Source organism: Diabrotica virgifera, chromosome 9, assembly GCF_917563875.1.
Source record: "Diabrotica virgifera virgifera chromosome 9, PGI_DIABVI_V3a".
In the NCBI taxonomy this organism is placed as follows: domain Eukaryota; kingdom Metazoa; phylum Arthropoda; class Insecta; order Coleoptera; family Chrysomelidae; genus Diabrotica; species Diabrotica virgifera.
In genome coordinates this window covers 56481603-56501794 of record NC_065451.1, presented here as the reverse complement: position 1 = coordinate 56501794, position 20192 = coordinate 56481603, and the positions used below count along the sequence as shown (strand labels likewise).

The window sequence follows — 20192 nt, the reverse complement described above, 5'->3', positions numbered from 1 at the left end:
TTGAAAAATGTGCCACCGATTCTAGGAAAAAAATTCATCCATCCTTGAGGCTTGCCTCCGGCTCCGCGCAACGGAATAGGAATAGCCGAACGGCCTCAGGCTCCACGGAACGGAATGGGAATAGCCGAACTGAACCGACTAGTACAAGCCCAATTCGATTGTAGCTTTGTTCGATAGCTTCCTATGTACGCGCGGTATATACGAATGGCTTATTATATTTTAGAAGTTTATGGATATGTATTTAAAACAGTAATGGTCGGATGGTGGTCTAATGGTCGGATTCCTGGTCCCGGAGGTGGTCAGAACTGTCGAAATTCTGACCACACCGAAAACTCCGAGTAACAATCACAGTCTATTAAGGATGCTCCGACAAATCCTACTACCACGTCCACGAAGGCATGAGCCGCGTGACCACTGGGCAATGCACAGCCAGCGCACAATGGGTGTGTGGGGTGTAGCAAACGGGAGAGGGTGAAAGGCGAGCTTCCGGCGCCTTTAAATAACTGGAACACTTCGGCTAAGGGAATAAACCCCGACAGAAAATTATGTCCCTTCTAGTCAGAAGGTTAAATCGACGGGCTAGCAACTCGTCATTTGTAAAAAGTTACATATGCTAAAAATTTCGACTTAACGCCTCGGAATCCGGATGGATCAAATCGACGACGAAAATTGCTACGAAAACGGACATGGAAAATGGCCACCTGGAATATACAAGGGATACGAACTAAACAGACAGAAGTTTTTTCAGAGCTGGAGAAACAAAATATTGATATCTGTGTGCTCACGGAAACGAAGAAAAAGGGGAAAGGAAATGAAGAGACGGGAAACTACATTCATCTTTATAGTGGTGTACCTAAAGACTGCAGAGCCAAAAGGGGAGTATCTATAGCAATTAAGAAAGACTATAGAAAACACATTAAAAAATGGGAAGAAGTGGATGAGCAAATAATCACATTAGAGATAGGGAAAAACGGTCACAGCCTAACAATAATCAGAATCTACGCTCCCAATGAAGATGCAGATAAACAAACAAAGGACAATTTCTACAATAAACTATCCGATGTAGTAAATGCTATTAAAAATGATAATGAATTGTACATTTTAGGAGACGCAAATGGGAGAGTAGGAAGAGAGCAGAATCACTCTGTATTGAGGAGATATGGCGAAGAAACACTGAACGAAAACGGTACTCGTCTGAGAGATTTTTGCCAATTCCGATCGCTAAAAATAATGAATGGGTTCTTCTCACACAAAAATATCCACAAATTCACATGGACGCAACGTACAAAAAAACTACAGTCAATAATTGACTACATAATCCAAAGAGAAAGCTCTAGACTCAAGACTACAGACGTGAGGGTATACCGGGGACCAGAATGTGGATCCGATCACCACCTGTTGGTAGCCAGCATAAGAATAACTTACCGGTCAACAAATACAAAAAGGCTAAAAAAAGACGAAGGAAATAACATTTCAGAAAAGTGTTATAAGTTGGAAAGCTTAAAACACGAATCGACCAAATTTTTGTATAAGTTGAGACTGGCCTCAAAATTAAGATTTATAGAAAGTAACACCGATAACACCGAAAAGTTGTACCAGCAAATAAAAAAAAGCATACACGCAGCAGCAAAGGAAGCCTTAGGATATTTGGAAAAAGATGATAAACAAAATCCAGAATGGTGGTCAGAGAAACTAAAAGGTTTAGTAGTTAACAAGAAGACGGCGTACCAAAAATGGCTACAGACACAGGACTTACAAGATCAAAGAGTATACGCACAACTAAACAGAGAAGTGAAAAGAGAAGTAATAAGGAGTAAAAATGACACATGGGAAAGAAAGTGCGAAGAGGTGGAAAGATACATAGACGGTTCCAAAGTAGCTGAAGCATGGAAAACGATAAAAAATATCAGAAAAGAAAATAAAGGGCAGAGTAATTTAAATTTAATAAGTACCAAAGAATGGGAAGATTACTATAAGATACTACTGAGGGAAACTAGACCCGAATTTGAGGTAAATCAAATGGACATGCAGACGAATGTAAATGAACAAGTTAGAAGAATAACTACAGAAGAAATAAAAGAAGCCTTATTAGAATCAAAAAATGGGAAAGCATCAGGACCTGGAAATATCCCCATCGAACTGATAAAATATGGACCAGACATACTGCACGAAATAATGACGGAACTCTTCAACAAATGCATGTTGCAGGGAGAAAAAATACCAGAAGACTGGAATTGTGCATACATTAGCTCGATTTACAAAAAAGGAGACAAAACGTTGTGCAAAAACTACAGAGGTATAAGTGTAACCAGTGCAATGGGGAGGTTGTATGGCCGAGTATTAAAGAAAAGAGTGGAATTAGAAATTCAGGACATGGAAGAACAGAGTGGTTTTCGCGCCGGTAGATCGTGCGCAGATAACATATTCGTGATGCAACAAATAATAGAGAAAAGAAGAGCAAGGAATCTGTCTACTCACCTAACATTTATTGATCTGGAAAAAGCCTACGACACGGTACCTTTAAAGAAACTCTTTGACATTTTGACCACGATAGGCATAAGCGAAGCATATGTGCGAGCAATTCAAAATATGTATCAAAATCCGAAAAGCTGTATTAAGCAGGGAAAATCTATGTCGAAACCATTTCCTGTTACAAAAGGTTTAAGGCAAGGGTGCTGCTTATCGCCAACACTATTTAAAATATACATCCAGAAAGCTCTGGAGCAATGGAGGAAAACAGTTGCTGGGATGGGAATAATGATTGAAGAAAACTGCTTAACAACTTTGTCTTTTGCTGATGACCAAGTAATTCTTGCCAACGATGAACATGATATGGATTATATGCTAAGAAAGTTACAGATCGAATATGAACAATGGGGCCTATGTATGAACATGGAGAAAACGGAATATTTGAGAATTGGAGAGGAAACCGAAGATCCGGAATTAGAGTTAAGAAATATAAGGAAATGTAAGGAATATAGATTTTAGGAAGCATAATATCAGAAGAGGGAACTACAAAAAGAGACATACAGCATAGGATACAGCAAGGAAGAAAAGAAACTCGTATTTTAAATGGTCTACTATGGTCTAACAAGGTGAAGCTGAACACAAAGTTAACAATCTACAGAACAATTGTAGAACCTATTATAACTTATGGAGCAGAGTGTTGGCAACTCACAGGAAAGGAAAGAAAAAATATAGAAGTAGCGGAAATGGATTACTTACGTAGAGCATGCAGAGTATCTAGATTAGAACATGTACCAAATGAGGAAATAAGACGACGGACAAATAGTTTATATTCCACGGTTGACCATATAGAAACAAAGAAATTGCTATGGTATGGTCATGTTATGAGGATGTCAGAGGAAAAATGGCCAAAAGAGCATTAAATTACACACCCATAAATAGAAGAAGAAGAGGAAGGCCTACAGAAACATGGAAGAAAGGCATACAACAGTCTATGGCAGATAGAGCTATTGACGAAAACGAATGGGTGGATAGAAAACGATGGCGGGCGAAATGTGGGATGCGGAGGAGACCGTAGGAACCCCACTACTTATATATATTTAAAACAGTATTCATTTTAAATCATTGTTCATCATCATCTAATATATTGTTCTGAAGCTATTTTTTTCTTTGTGGCATTTATCTAATTTATTATTCTAAATGAGAAATAAGATTTTACAATTTAACTTAAAAAATGATTTTATCAACGTTTCCACTTCCACATCGGACGTTTACATACAAAAGTAATTTTTAAGTGTTTCAAAAATGTTGTGTGCTCTGGTTGTGTTTTTTTTGTATTTTTTTTTTGAACATACATTCAAATCAGAGTGAGCAAAAGATTTAAGCGAATAATATTGCAACATGATTCCCACAGCCTTAGCTCATTCCCCATATCTTCCACGATTTTTAAAAAAACGCACACTCTTTTGTTATGTAAAACTTGAATTTTCAATATGGAATTGGAATTCAAAATAACTCTATGCACTGAGGCTGAAAGCACTTGAGTCGATTGCATAATTCACTGGAAAAGTTTTAGAGAACTAATCTACAGCAAATATTTCTTGATGATTTTTTGTCCGGAATTCTTTGTAGGGATATTTTGAATAAAAAATTTTTGTAGATTATTTGTCCGGGATTTTTGTGGGGATTTTTTGTCCGGGGAATGTTTGTCCGGGGATTATTTGTCTGGGGATTTCTTGTCCAGGGATAATTTGTGAGGATTTTTTGTCCGGGATTATTCGTCCTAGCGTTATGACGTCACAAAATCAACCTTATAGCCATTAAAGAGAAGCTAACCATAATAATAAAATTCCTCAGGTGTAGTGTGCCTCACCACCTTATACTATCACGAGCCGCCCCTGACGACGAGAAGTTTTACATTTCAAAAAATAAGCAGCGAGCGACTTTATTTTCGTCATAAGTCAATCAGTTCTTATGCAAAAAAACTTTTGTCAGAGCTTATTTGAAAGGTTTTTTAATGAACTTTAAAACATATCTCTTAAGTTTTCTTAAAAAATTTCACCTATACGAGTTATTTGAGATTAAAGGTTCTCCATTTCGATGTTCTTCGAAAATATCCATCCTTTAAAGAGCAATAACTTAGTCGTTATTGGATTTGCATAGGACTTTTAGACGGCTCTCTTTATTTTTTATTGGCTACACTTTTGTTCCTAATGATTATTTCTATAAAATTAAATTTTTTAAAGTTATTCATGAAAAACGGTTATAAAACCTGAGTTTTCTTCAATGAAAAATGCATAGTTTCAATCGCAAATAACTTGGAAAGTATCAATTTTGCAAAAAAAATTTATAAAACATTTACTCAGAATTAGTCACTCTATCGATTTCCATAGTTATTTTGATTAGAAAATTTTCATCCCCTAGATGGGGTTGTTTTCACCCCCCACGACAAAAGAGCAGTTCGGTATAGCGTAGATTTTGACAAAGGTTATAACTACTACCTAAATCGAAATTTTCAAGAAAATCGACCTTGGTTCTCAAAATTCAACGAGAAAAGTGCTGTTAATTAAACTATTAGGAATATTTAGACACAATATTATTAATCCATTTTAGACCAGTAAGGATCTGTTTTTAGGTGGATGTGAAATAGTCTAAGAGCTAGTGAACCCTCCGACTAACGGTCGTCCTCTAAGGCTAGAAATTTGTCTAGTGATAATTCATAGCACACCAAGGCTAAAAACCGTGACCTGGCAGGCCTCAGCGGTGCACGTGTATCTACCAGGTGAATCGAAAAGTGCAAATTTAGGGGGTAAAATAAACTTTCTCCTGTAAGGTTTAAATTTAAGTATGTGTTTGAGTAAGTCATTTAGAAGAAATGTGTACAATGACAGGCGATTCTGAAGAGCATAAGACCTTGCCAGGCGAGGGGAAAGATTAGGGGTTTTTCCTAAAATTATTCTTTTTGCATCCAACAATTTTTTTTAGGTTTTTTGAATCATTCTAAACAGAAAAGGTCTTTAGTGATTTTTCTCTTAAGTTAATAGTTTTTGTTATATAAGCGATTGAAAATTTTGAAAATTGCGAAATCGGCTATTTTTAACCCTAAATCGGACATTTATCTAAAAATTTCAATGTTGCCAAGGTACGTACATATTCTTTAAACATTGATTGATGAAATTCTGAAGAGTTTTTTGCAATAAAATATCGAAAACCCCTTTGTTTTTTTAATTGCTTATCAAGCGGGCTCGACACTGTAGTATAAGTGAGGACATTTGAGTTTGCATAAATTAATTATCTCGAGAATGGGCAAATTTTAAGAGAAATCCTCAGACAGGTCGATTTTTGTTTTTGAATTAGGACTTCTTGGTATATATATAATACTAGTGACGTCATCCTTCTAGGCGTGATGACGTAATCGATGATTTTTTTAAATAGGAGTAGGGGTTTTGTGATAGCTCATTTGAAAGGTTATTTAATTCTCTATTCAGTAATATAAACATTAACATAATTATTTATACAGGATGTACAAAAAAATTTTTATTTCTATTTGTCAAATTTAATCAAAGTTAGGTAATTAAATAAAAAATTTTTTTGTACACCCTGTATAAATAACTATGTTAATGTTTACATTATTGAATAGAGAATTAAATAACCTTTCAAACGAGCTATCACACAACCCTACTCTCATTTAAAAAAATCATCGATTACGTCATCACACTCAGATGGATGACGTCACTAGTATTATATATATGCCAAAAAGTCCTAATTTAAAAATAAAAATCAACCTGTCTGAGAATTGCTCTTGAAATTTGCCCATTCTCGGGATAATGAATTTAAGCCAACTCAAACGTGCTCACTTACAGTGTCGCGTCCGCTTGATTATCAATTAAAAAACAAAGGGGTTTCCGATATTGTATTGCAAAAAACTCTTTGGGAATTCATCAATCAATGTTAAAAGAATATCTATCTACCTTGGCAACTTTGAAATTTTTAGATAAATGTCCGATTTAGGGTTAAAAATGGTCGATTTCGCAATTTTCAAAATTTTCAATCGCTTATAATATAACAAAAACTATTAACTTAAGAGAAAAATCACTAAAGACCTTTTCTGTTTGGAATGATTCAAAAAACTTAAAAAAAATTGTTCGATGCAAAAAAAATAAATTAGGAAGAACCCCTAATTTTTCCCCTCGCCTGGCAAGGTCTTATGCTCTTCAGAATCGTCTGTTATTGTACACATTTCTTTTAAATGACTTACTCAAACACATTTTACCCTCTAAATTTGCACTTTTCGATTCACCTGGTAGATACACGTGCACCGCTGAGGCCTGCCAGGTCATGGTTTTTAGCCTTGGTGTGCTATGAATTATCACTAGAAAAATTTCTAGCCTTACAGGACGACCGTTAGTCGAAGGGTTCACTAGCTCTTAGACTAAAAGGTGGCATTCAGATTTTTGGGGTCAAAGTTAGGTGGTAACTTCGTTAATAATAATTGATTTATGCTCCTTCTCAAATATGCCCGGAACATTATTTAAAAAAAAATATAATATTAAAAATTTCAAAAAATTTCGTTTTTTTTTCTAATTTTTTTGCTTATAACTTAAAAACTACTCAGTTTAGAACAAAGTCCTACAGGAATAAAACAAAGATAAAATTTTCTATCAAATGCGATTGGTTAAAAATGTTTTAATTTATCACTCTTGCTTCAAAATAGCAATAAATATAAAATAAGGGGGCAAAACAAGCCTGTCCTTATTCAATGATTTTCCATCACTTAGGTTACACTTGGAACCTTTCTAATTCGCTTAGAAAATTTTTGTAATGTGCTAAAATCGTACACCAAATTTCATTAAAATTGACTTACTAGAATTTGCATAATAATTTTGCAATCTAAACTTTTTTTTTAACTTAAAATTTTTTTAAATCTTGCACAACAATAACTAGAACATATAAAGATTTGTCAATTTTTTTACATATAAAGAAGTACTGCACCTATCTAATGCACTTTACAGAATTGAAATCGGATTATTTAAGCAGCCTCAGAAATGTTTTAAAATTATAAACAATTTTTTGGCTTATAAACAAATTATTGCTGTGGCCAGGAGGGGGTGCTACGGGCTCCTTTATTTAGATGGACTTACCCAAGTCTTTTTTATGTATTTTGACCCGTAGAACACGAATTTTTTGGGTAACAGTTGATCCGGATGTCGATAAGTTTGTTATAAACAAAGAACTTGAGGAATTATATAAAATCGATCTTTCGCAAAATAAAACATTTTTTTGTATTTCTTGGGTAATTCTAAGCAAAAAATGTTCTTACAAGTTTTTTCGTAGGATGCATAGTTTTCGAGATAAACGTGGTGGAACTTTCAAAAAATCGAGAAATTCCAATTTTTGAACGCGAATAACGTTTGATTAAAAAATAAAATAGCAATTCTGCTGACAGCATTTGAAAGTTAAAGTCAAATTATACCGGTTTTAATTATTTGCATTGCTAAAAATTAATTTTTTTATTATTAAACAAATTATTATTTGTTTATAAGCCAAAAAATTGTTTATAAATTTAAAACATTTTTAATCTAAATAATCCGATTTTAATTCTGTAAGTGTAATAGATAGGTAGAGCACCTCTTTATATGTAAAAAAATTAGCCACCTTCTAAATGGTCTAGTTTTTGTTAAGAAAGATTTTAAAAAAATTTGGACTTTTTTAAAAACATTTAGATTGCAAATTTATTATGCAAAGTTTATTGGTCGATTTTAATGAAATTTGGTACACGATTTAAGTATGTTATAACGAATTTCCTAAGTGAATTACTAAGTGCCACCAAAGTGGTTAAAAAATATTGAATAACAACAGACTTATTTTGCTCCCATATTTTGTATTTATTGCTATATTGCAGAAAAGGTAATACCTTGAGACATTTTTTACCCATCGTATATCATACAAAATTCAATTATCTTTATTTTATTTCTGTATGACTTTGTTCCGAAACGAATCGTTTTAAAGTTATAAGCAAAGAAAGCAGAAAAAAATCGATGTTTTTCGAAATTTTTAAATATTTTAATTTTTTTAATAATGTTCCGGGCATATTTGAAAAGGAGCACAAGTAAATTATTATTACTGAAGGTGTCACCTCTCACATCCCAAAATAGACGTTTTTTCCCAGATCCTTACTGGTCTATTTCTCTTTGAGAAAAATTTAAGTTTTGAAAAATTTTTGGACTTTTCCAAACAAAAGTTTTTTTCATCCAAAATTGAGTGATTTCAAAAAAAATCATCCCTTTACAAAATAAAGAACGATTAATAAACATTTAAACTCCTTACTCATCAATAGCAGGAACTGCGGTGGCGGTGGAGGTTTGTTGTCTCGGCCTGATATAGGCGCCAGTCTAAAGTCCAAGAGTCTTAAGAAGGTCATCAAAAGTGCTGAGTCTACTGAAGTTAAAACTTCTTTTAAACTATTTCGCACAAAGTGGATTGCGGGAATGGCGTAAAAGTATATTAAAGTTTTTAGAGTCTTCTCGAAGGGTTTGGCCAACTGAAACAAAATATAAAACTGTATATAAAAGTAAGTACATAAAGGTGCGGATTGACTAGAGTTGAACATTTTCATCCGAACGAATCAAATGAGCCGCATGAGCCGACGAGCGCGCACAAAGAAGCAAATGCTCAGGTTATTCGTAGTATTCGTTTTATTCGCCGCGTCCCCATATTCTGCTTATTTTATTTCAGTGTTCGTCCGACCATGGAAGCAAATAATCTGGTTGTAGCTGATAGAGTTTAATCTGGTTATTACAAATAGAAAGAAAAAAAAATAAAAACCTTATCTTGTAAAAGGTATATTTAATATCCCTAAAAAGGGCTATATCACAACAAAACGTTTTCGGAATTAATATTCCATCATCAGTGTTATCACAGGTTTACATGCTTTAAGCCACCAAAATGTACAGGTAAAAGCCCTTAAATTGATATTAAACAGTTGGGGTTACATTATATTATCTGATTTTAAAGGATGTTAAAAATATTTCCAGATTAACCCCTGGCATCACATGACATCAACCATATTGTTGGGAAATTGTAGGTAGAACCTTACATGGCAGAGTTTAGGTGACAACTCAACGTTTTGTTGTGATACAGCCCTTTTTAGGGATTTTAAATATACCTTTTACAAGGTAAGGTTTTTATTTTTTGTGATTTATGGTATACAGCCAGTTGAGGAATTTTTTCCTTGTGATAAATATAATGAAATTAAAAAAAAACATCAAACAGATATTGGATAAGGAGATATTTTTAAGCCACAACAAAACAACTCTCTTGGGATATACAGGGTGTCCCGAAAAGATTGGTCATAAATTATACCACAGATTCTGGGATCAAAAATAGGTTGATCGAACCTCACTTACCTATATACAATAGTGCACACAAAAAAAGTTACAGCCCTTTGAAGTTACAAAATGAAAATCGATTTTATTTCATATATCGAAAACTCTCAGAGATTTTTTATTGAAAATTGACATGTGGCATTTTTACGACAGCAATATCTTAAAAAAAAATTAAGTAAAATTTGTGCACCCCATACAAATTTTATGGGGGTTTTGTTCCTTTAAACCCCCCCAAACTTTTGTGTACGTTCCAATTAAATTATTATTGTGGCACTATTAGTTAAACACATTATTTTTAAAACTTTTTTGCCTCTTAGTACTTTTTCGATAAGCCAGTGTTTATCGAGATATTTTGAATATTTGTCGAATCCACCACATATTTGTATATGGTTAAGTACGGTTATAGAGACCTGTTAATAATCTGAAAATTTATTTATAATTTACATTTTTAGGTATATTTTGAAAAAGAAGCTACATCTCGATAAAAGGTGACTTATGAACAAAAGACTAAGAGACAAAAGTTTTAAAAACACTGTGTTTAACTAATGGTACCACAATAATAGTTTAATTGGAACGTACACAAACATTAGGGGGGTTTAAAAGAACAAAACCCCCATAAAATTTTTACGTAAATATATTGAAAAAGAAGCCGCATCTCAATAAAAACTGGCTTATCTAAAAAATACTAAGAGGCAAAAAAGTTTTAAAAACGTTGTGTTTAACTAATGGTACCACAATAATGAATTAATTGGAACGTACACAAAAGTTTGGGGGGGTTTAAGAGAACAAAATCCTCATAAATTTTTTATGGGGTGGACAAATTTCACTATAATTTTGTTTTAAGATGTTCCTGACATAAGAATTATACATGTCCATTTTCAATAAAAAATCTCTAATAGTTTTAGATATATTGAAAAAGATCGATTTTCATTTTGTAACTTCAAAGGGCTGTAACTTTTTTTGTGAGCACATTTGTACTAAGGTAAGTTAAGTTCAATCGAACTATTTTTGACCCCAGAATGTGTGGTATAATTTATGACCATTCTTTTCGGTACACCCTGTATAGTTTTCACTTTAAAAATTTTACTCGAATATCTCTAAAAGATTATAAAAATTAATAGGTCTAGGAGGTCCTACAATAAATTGCAAGAAAAGATACAACGTTTCGAAAAGCTTTAACTCTTCAAGATGGCTTAGCTGTTACCTTGCGGTTTTTAGCGAAAGTAAACTCATATATGAGTTTTCAATATTTATTTAAACTTCTATACAGTGTATTGGTATCATCGTTATAGAAACCCATCAAGTGTTATTTATACAGGGTGGTGAATCGTAAAATGGGCCATAGGAAACTCAATGTAAAATTCTAAAGTGTTGAATTCCTGCTTCCCTAATTATTTTACATCAAAAGTCATGAGAAGCTATTTGTAGAGGAATTGAAATTGTATTAAAAACAAAAGTTACAATTGCTCTACGATTTAAGTACATTCCAAAATTTTGAAAAATATAATGTATTTGCCACATTAGGTATGTGTTTGCAAGTTTGGCCACACGTTACTATTTAACTGACAGTACGCACACTATTGACTGAAGAAAACATCTCTTTATTATTAATACTTTCTCCTTAAATGAGGGTACCTTATCAAGTTTATTGTGTTTTAAACAATAAATGATAAAATAAATAAAAAAGTGACAGTTCAAATTGTTAATATAATAATTTTATTGTCACCAAATGCAACTTTATACACATTACTGCACTGTGTGTGGCCGAACTTTGGCGTGATACTGTTTAAAATTTATTATGTTTTTTACAAAATTTGGAATAACTATTATTTGTAGAACAATTTTAACAGTTGTTTTCAATGTAGATTTCAATCCCCTACAAATAGTTTCTTATGACTTTTGATGTAAAATAATTAGGGAAGCAGGAATTCAACAGTTTAGAATTTTACATTGAGTTTCCTATGGCCCGTTTTCCTATTCACCACCCGGTATATTATTAATTTCAAGTCTTCATTCAATTCCATTTTTTATCTCTTCATCGTTTCTGGCAATTACCACGGGTGCCTTTTTTAACTTTACTCCCAAAACTGACCCACAAACGTTATAATCTATTAATGTCAGGACTAGAAGCGGGCAAATCCTAAACGGAAATTCGCCCAATATATAGACGCACATTATCCTATAATATGTAAATAAGAAATTATCCCCAACATAAGCGATGTAGGGAACAACATTGTAATCGAGACAATGTCGTTTGTATCTGTATTCTGCTCCATGTTTGGCGAAAATGAATTCGATGCGTCCGGTGAAAGAAATACACGCCCATAACATAATAGTCTAGGCGCCAAATAGAGGTCACCGTGTCCTTTTCAATTCTAATGGACAAACTCAACGGTTTCTTATTAATTTTTGGGTGCTGGTGACGGTAAGTAATTCACTTACCGTCGAGTTAAAAAATCTCTTAATTTTAATTTATTTTTTGAAAGAATAAACAAAACTAACGAATTATTTATTAACATTGAAACTTATGTTACAATTTGTTAAATTATTTAATGAAATCCCACTTGTTTGGGCTGTGGTTTCACTTCTAACAGAAACTCCTGCAGAATCGCATACATTAGTAGTATTACTAGTATTGCACAATATTTTTTCGGCAAAATCTATTTTATTTTGAAGAGAATCTTCTACATAGCTTTCTGCCACTGTCGATGAACGCCAACCTCCATGACGCTTTAATCCGAGGACATCAACACCTTTATTAGCCAAAAGCGTTGCTGATGTCCTCCTGAACCAATGGCCAGTGTAGTTCTCGGGATTAGGCAAATTTAAGAATTTGGCAATTTGAGAAGGCCAGCCCCCGATTGTCCCTTTCCCTATTACTTGAGCACAACATTTTCCTTTGGCGTATCTTAAGAACAAATGATTTGATTTTACTTGTAATGGACAAAGTTTTATATACTTTTTCAGAATTTCTAAATATGGAATTTTATCGTCTGGTTTATTAACGACTGTAAAAGTACGCTGGATGTTCGTTTTTGTATTGGGTACTTTTACAATCATTAAACCATCGGTTTGTTGGATGTCATTCATAGTAATATTATATAATTCTTCTCTTCTACAGGCACCAGATATTCCCAATATCATTGCGACCTACAAATTATGAAAAAATCTTCATTAGAGTATTTCTTTTACCTAAACTAGCTTATATTACCTTGTGAACTAGAAATTCTTCATCCGGTGCTTCCATCAGATATTTTTCAAATCGCTCCCGTGTAAAAATGCTCGCTTTCTTCTTAGGCCTATAGCCAACATTTTTTCTCTTCAAATACGCGATCAAAGTTGAAAACTTGGAAATATCAATGCCATCATAAAGAAAACCGGTGGATTTAATCATTGAATATTTTGCCCAGAGGCTTCCAGGAGCTTTCAACTGCATATGTCTTTGAACGAAATATGCCAATAGAGTCTTTTCTTCGATTCTTAAATTCTTGCCTTCGCACCATTTTTTAAAACTTTGGTAGGTATTTTGATAACGGATTTTGGATTTTTCGGGAATAATTGCGGAACACCCTTCTTCCCAATCCCGTTCAATGTCTTCAAATTCACTTTCGCTCATATTTTAATTAATCAAAATTGTACTTAAAATTATTGACAACTAAATAAAAACTCAATTCTCCATTGTTGTTATGCACCCTAGTTACTACCTAACAACCAAAGTATCTATCTTGATAAAATGAATGAAACTAGTAGTCGGAGAGATAGAAGCGGATTTTGTGCGTGATAAGTAATATGGAAAAACTATAAGGGGATATGTTGAATTAGTTGTGTACATGACTTTCACCAACGACCGGAAACCAGAGTTGGGGCCGAAGGTAGTTATAAGGGGTCAAAGTCGCGGATTTTATTATTTTTTTTTATGACGCTCATGATCGAGATAGTGCACCAAAATTTGGGAATAAGTAGGTCATGACGTACCTTAGTAAAATCTCTAGGGACGGAACGCTGCGTGGCCGACAAAGGCGTGGGGGTAGGGGTGAATAAAAAAAATATAAAGGGTTTTTTGCGACGTTCGTGATTGAGATAGTGGACCAAAATTTGGGAATAAGTAGATCATGACATTACTAAGTAAAATCCCCAGAGCCGGAAACCAGAGTTGGGGATGAGGGTAGTTATAAGGGGTCAAATTCGACGTTCTTATTATTTTTTTTGTGACGCTAATGATTGAGAGAGTGCACCAAAATTTGGGAATAAATATGTCATGAGGTAACTAAGTACAATCTCCAGGGGTGGAACGCTGCGTGGCCGATAAAGGGTTGGGGGTAGGTGTGAATATAAAAAATATAAGGGGTTTTCTGCGACGTGCTAGATTGAGATAGTGCACCAAAATTTGGGAATGAGTAGACCATGACTTAGCTAAGTAAAATCCCCAGACCCGGAAACCATAGTTGGGAATGAGGGTAGTTTTAAGGGGTCAAAGTCGCAGTGTGTATTATTTTTTTGTGACCCGGCACAACATTTGTCCCCCACGCAGCGTTCCGCCCCTGGAGATTTTACTTAGTAATGTCATGATCTACTTATTCCCAAATTTTGGTGTATTATCTCGATCACGGACGGCAAAAAAAAACCCATATATTTGTATACTCACCACTGTCTACCACCCCTTTGTACTCCAAGCAGCGTTCCGCCCCTGAAGATTTTACTTAGTTACGTCATAACTTACTTACTCCCAAATTTTGGTGCACTATCTCCATTATGAGCGCCACAACAAAAAATAAAAAAAACCGCGACTTTTACCCCTTATAACTACCCTAGTTCGCCACTCTGGTTTCCACCTCTGGGGATATTACTTAGTTATGTCATGGTCTACTTATTCCCAAATTTTGGTGCACTATCTCAATCACGAACGTCGCAAAAAACCCCTTATATTTTTTTATATTCACCCCTGCCCCACCCCTTTGTCGGCCACGCAGCGTTCCACTCCTGGAGATTTTACTTAGTTACGTCATGACCTACTTATTCCCAAATTTTGGCGCGCTATCTCGATCATGAGAGCCACAAAAAAAATAATAAAAAACGGAATTTTGACCCCTTATAACTACCTTCCTTCCCCACTCTGGTTTCCGGCTATGGGGATTTCAATTATTTATGTCATGATATACTTATAACCAAATTTTGGTGCACTATCTCAATCACGAACGTCACAAAAAACCCCTTATATTTTTGATATTCACCCCTACCCCCACCCCTTTGTCGGCCACGCAGCGTTGAGCCCCTAGAGATATTACTTAGGTACGTCATGACCTACTTATTCCCAAATTTTGGTGAACTATCTCGACCATGAGCGTCATAAAAAAAAATAATAAAAACCGCGATTTTGACCCCTTATAACTACCCTCGGCCCCAACTCTGGTTTCCGGCCGTTGGTGAAAGTCATGTACACAACTAATTCAACATATCCCCGTATAGTTTTTCCATATTACTTATCACGCACAAAATCCGCTCCCAGCTCTTAGACTATAGTCAATATGACGAAAATGTTTAATTTTATAATTTATAATGGTATCAATCGTGCAAAAAACGATATAAGCATGTCGAACGTTAAGGGTAACCGATCTCAGACAATAATTGGAGTCGTCGCTCCGCTCCTCCTCCAAACAATTGTCTTCGATCGGTATAAAACCCTTACCGTTCTCCATACTTAATATACTATAACAAACTTTGTTTGGAAAAATATTATTTAAGCTTTAAAATGGGACCTTCTAAGGCTCAATTGCATGCGTATAAGCCGAGTAAAGAGTGATAAAGCTTCGAAAAATACTTATTTTGCAATTTGCATTGTAAACGAATTTTACAATATCTTAAGTTCTAATTGTTGGATTTAAGTTTATTAAACGTTTTTTTTCTTCGTTTTTTATTATGGGACACATTATGTTTGAAACATTTTTTTTATCTCTTTTAGTTTATGAGCCAGAGTTTTATAAACAATTTAATTGTTTATAACAGTTTTTTGACCACTCAGGATCGAAATCCACCCTCGAAATTCGTAATCAGCAGCCAAAAATTCATAAGAAACCGTTGAGTTTGTCCATCAGAATTGAAAAGGACACGGTAACCCCTCTGGCGCCTAGACTATAACACCTTCGCAACCAGACGGCATTCTTGGTAACATACAGCAAGGTGCAAATGATTCTATGGGTCTTCTCCATACACGTTCGCGTTCGTTTAGAGATCGTAAGAAGAGACGTGGCTCGTCAAAAAATATAACATTCCATTGCTGAACAGTCCAGTCTCTATGATCATTCGGAAATTTCATTAAGTTTGCTCGACGAGCTGCTGTTTACTTACAGAATTCTATTGGCTTAGTAACCAACTCTCAGTTGCCATCGACCGTCCAAGATGTGAGGTTTCCAAGGACGCTTCCAACTCATTTGAGGTTCAAATAGTGCCCGGTGCTACTTCTTCTTCTTCTTCGTCTAGCTATTCACGTCCACATCTGAACATAGCCTCTTCATGTCTTCCTTTCCATTGTTTTTTGTTGTACGCTACTTGTAGCCATTTTTTCCCGGCAGTTCGTTTCAGGCCATCTGTCCATCTCATAGGAGGTCTGCCTCTGGGTGTTTTGTGTTGGTATGGTCTCCAGGTTGGAATTGTTCTATGCCATTTGTTTAGATCGCTCCTAGCTACATATCCAGCGTATTCCCATTTCAATTTTAATGATTTTTGTACCACATCGGTGACTTTGGTTTTCTGTCTTATCCGTGTGTTTGCTTTCATGTCCTTAAGTGATATGCCAAGCATTGCTCTTTCCATCGCGTGTTGAGTGACTGAGTATGTTCATATTCTTTTTTTGTAATTGTCCATGTTTCTGTCCTATATGTCAGTATCGGAATAATGCATGCATCAAAAACTTTAGATCTAAGATGTAGTTGAATTTGCTGATTTCTGAGTAAGTAATTCAGTTTGCCGAATGCTGCCCATGCTAACTTTCTTCTTCTTTTTATTTCTTCTGTTTCAATTTCCCTATTTAGTATTATTTTTTGTCCCAAGTATATACAGTATGTCCCTGTAAGTTGTATCCATATGAAAAACTTTTTTATTATTAATTTTACGAAAAAAACCTATTCTTTATAAACAGCTCTGCATGGTCCAAACCTAAGATTTAGCCATCAAATATCAATTTTTTTGAATATTATACGAGGTATGTCAATAAGTTTGAATTTCACTCAAGAGTAAAGTAGCTTTATTTTTCACAATATTGAAAATTGCTACTATGAAAAATTGTTTGTAATTAAAAACTACATTCTAGTATGCAATTACATCCTTTTAACTGAAAAATTTCTTTTTTTGAAAAATTATGGATAACAAACATTATTTTCAGTTATTTCATTTCAGATAACTCTTTTATTATTAATTTTACGAAAAAAAGTGATCCTTAATAAAAAGTTTTAGTCTAGGCGCCAGAGGGGTCACCGTGTCATATTCAATTCTGATGGACAAACTCAACGGTTTCTTATGGATTTTTGGCTGCTGATTACGAATTTCGAGGGGGAATTTCGATCCGAGTGGTCAAAAAATTGTTATAAACAATTTAATTGTTTATAAATTGTTTATAAAATTGTTATAAGGCTCTGGCTCATAAACTAAAAGAAATAAAAAAAATGTTTCAAATAAAATTTGTTCCTTAATAAAAAACGAAGGAAAACCGTTTACTAAACTTAAATCTAACAATTAGAACTCAAGATATTGTAAAATTAGTGCACAATGCAAATTGCAAATTGCAAAATAAGTATTTTTCGAAGCTTTATCGATCGTAACTCGGCTTCTACGCATGCAAATAAGTACTAGAAGGTGTCGTTTTAAAGCTTAGTTAACAGGCTTCCAAACAAAGTTTGTTAAATTACTTGATATTCATTTGTTTTAAAGTTATACACGTTTGAAGTTACAATTTTCTTAAAAATATTGTACATTCATTTGTTTATAAGGGTTTCAAGCAAATTTGGGCTATAAACATTTATACTTTAATGAATAATAATGATAGAAAAAGTCAAAAGGAATAATTTGAGGTTACGAAAATGTTCATAAGTTTATTTTTGGCCAAGATGTCGATATTTTAATGGCGCGCGCTATGAGGCGCAAGATCGGCTCACCGCGTAAAGGTTCACGCGCTAACTTCTCGATGCAAATTATAATTTCTATGTATACATACGTTATCTTCATTTTTCATTTTTGAAGATCCTAATAAAATTTTATCATATAATTCTTATAATTAAATCGTCATACTGTACCTCGTATCACCTTTCATTTTATTTACATTGTCTTCTATTTTTTGCACTAAATGAAAAAAAAAATTAAAAACTAATATTTCAGAAGTAAAACTAAAAAGTAAGTTAATATTATTTATTAATACTATTTTTACACACATTTTTTTCATGCATCTGCAAATCTGCATAGAGATATACAGGGAATATCAGCTTTTTTACATCTGCATAAGTTCTTAGCGAAATTTTAACAGTTACATGGTGGTACAAGTCTGTTCTTGTAGGCAGTAAAACTAAAACTTTTTGAGGGTTCAGAGTCTAATTATCTATATGATATCCATATAAAGTGGATCTAGTTCTTTTGCAGCATCATCAAGGCCCGTCAATTGTGTGTATGCCGCCATATCATAAATGCTCGTTTTATATGCAATGATGATGCTGCAAAAGAACTCGATTCATTTTTATATGGATATCACATATTGGCTTATTTTCATGCGTAGAAGCCGAGTTACGATCGATGAAGCGTCGAAGAATACATATTTACTTGACTGTGAGCCAATCTTGCGCCTCAGAGCGCGCCATTAAAATATCGACATCTTAGCCAAAAATAAACTTACGAACATTTTCGTAAGCTCAAATTGTTCCTTTTGGGTTGTTTTGTCATTATTGTTAATTAAAGTGTAAATGTTTATAGCTCAAGTTTGCTTGAAACATTTATAAACAAATTAATGTAAAATTTTTTAAAGAAAATTATAACTTCAAACGGGTATAACTTTAAAACAAATTAAGATCAAATAATTTAACAAACTTTGTTTGGAAGCCTCTTAATTAAGCTTTTAAAAGGACACCTTATAAGGCTCGTTTGCATGCGTAGAAGCCGAGTTACGATCGGTAAAGCTTCGAAAAATACTTATTTTGCAATTTGCAATTTGCATTGTGCACTAATTTTACAATATCTTGAGTTTTAATTGTCGGATTTAAGTTTAGTAAACGGTTGTTTCCTCGTTTTTTATTAGGGAACAAATTTTATATAAAACATTTTTTTATCTCTTTTAGTTTATGAGCCAGAGCCTTATAAACCATTTATAAACAATTAAATTGTTTATAACAATTTTTTGACCACTCGGATCGAAATCCCCCCTCGAAATTCGTAATCAGCAGCCCAAAATCCATAAGAAACCGTTGAGTTTGTCCATCAGAATTGAAAATGACACGGTGACCTCTATTTGGCGCCTAGACTATTTTGCATGGTCTAGAATCTAAAATACAACCATCTTATGTCACATTTTATCAATTTTATACGAGGTATGTCAAAAAATATGAATTTCGCTCAAGAGTAAAACACGTTTATTTTTCACAATATCGAAAATTGTTACTATGAAAAGATATTTAGAATTAAAAACTATGTTTCAGTATGTAATTACATCCTTCTAATTGAAATATTCTGAACTATAAAGGTAATTTACTTTACCTAAATCTAAATCTAAATTTCTAGAAACTAGATCTAAATTTATTTTTTTGACATACCTTGTATAAAATTGATAACATTTGATATAAGATGGTTGTATTTTAGGTTTTAGACCATCCAGAATTATTTATAAAGAATCGCTTTTTTTCGTTTAATTAATAATAAAAGAGTTATCAGAAATGAAATAACTGAATATAATGTTAGTTATCCATAATTTTTCAAAAAAATTTTTTTTTTCAATTAGAAGGATGTAATTGCATATTAGAATATAGCTTTTAATTCCAAACAACTTTTCGTAATAGCTATTTTCAATATTGTGAAAAATAAAGCTACCTACTTTACTCTTGAGTGAAATTCAAACTTTTACATACCTCGTATAAAATTCATAATATTTGATATCTGATGGTTGAATCTTAGGTTTTGGACCATGCAGAACTTTTTATTAAGAATAACTTTTTTTCGTAAAATGAATAATAAAAAAGTTTTCCATATGGATACAACTTACAGGGACATACTGTATGTATATTCTTCAACTTTTTCTATAACTTTGTCGTTTATTATTGTCACCGTTTCTTCGGAGTGCATGACTTTTGTTTTGTTTAAATTCATTTTCAG

The 20192-nt window shown here is 33.6% G+C and overlaps 1 protein-coding gene across 1 annotated transcript in view; it reads right to left on the bottom strand.

Moving 5' to 3' along the window:
* Positions 1 to 20192, bottom strand: part of LOC114339583 (dynein axonemal heavy chain 1-like) — a 452416-nt gene that overhangs the window by 339204 nt on the left and 93020 nt on the right. The window contains exon 3 of the mRNA XM_050660135.1: positions 8794 to 9007. Coding sequence (XP_050516092.1) covers positions 8794 to 9007 — 214 coding nt within the window. The remainder of the gene's footprint in view (positions 1 to 8793; positions 9008 to 20192) is intronic.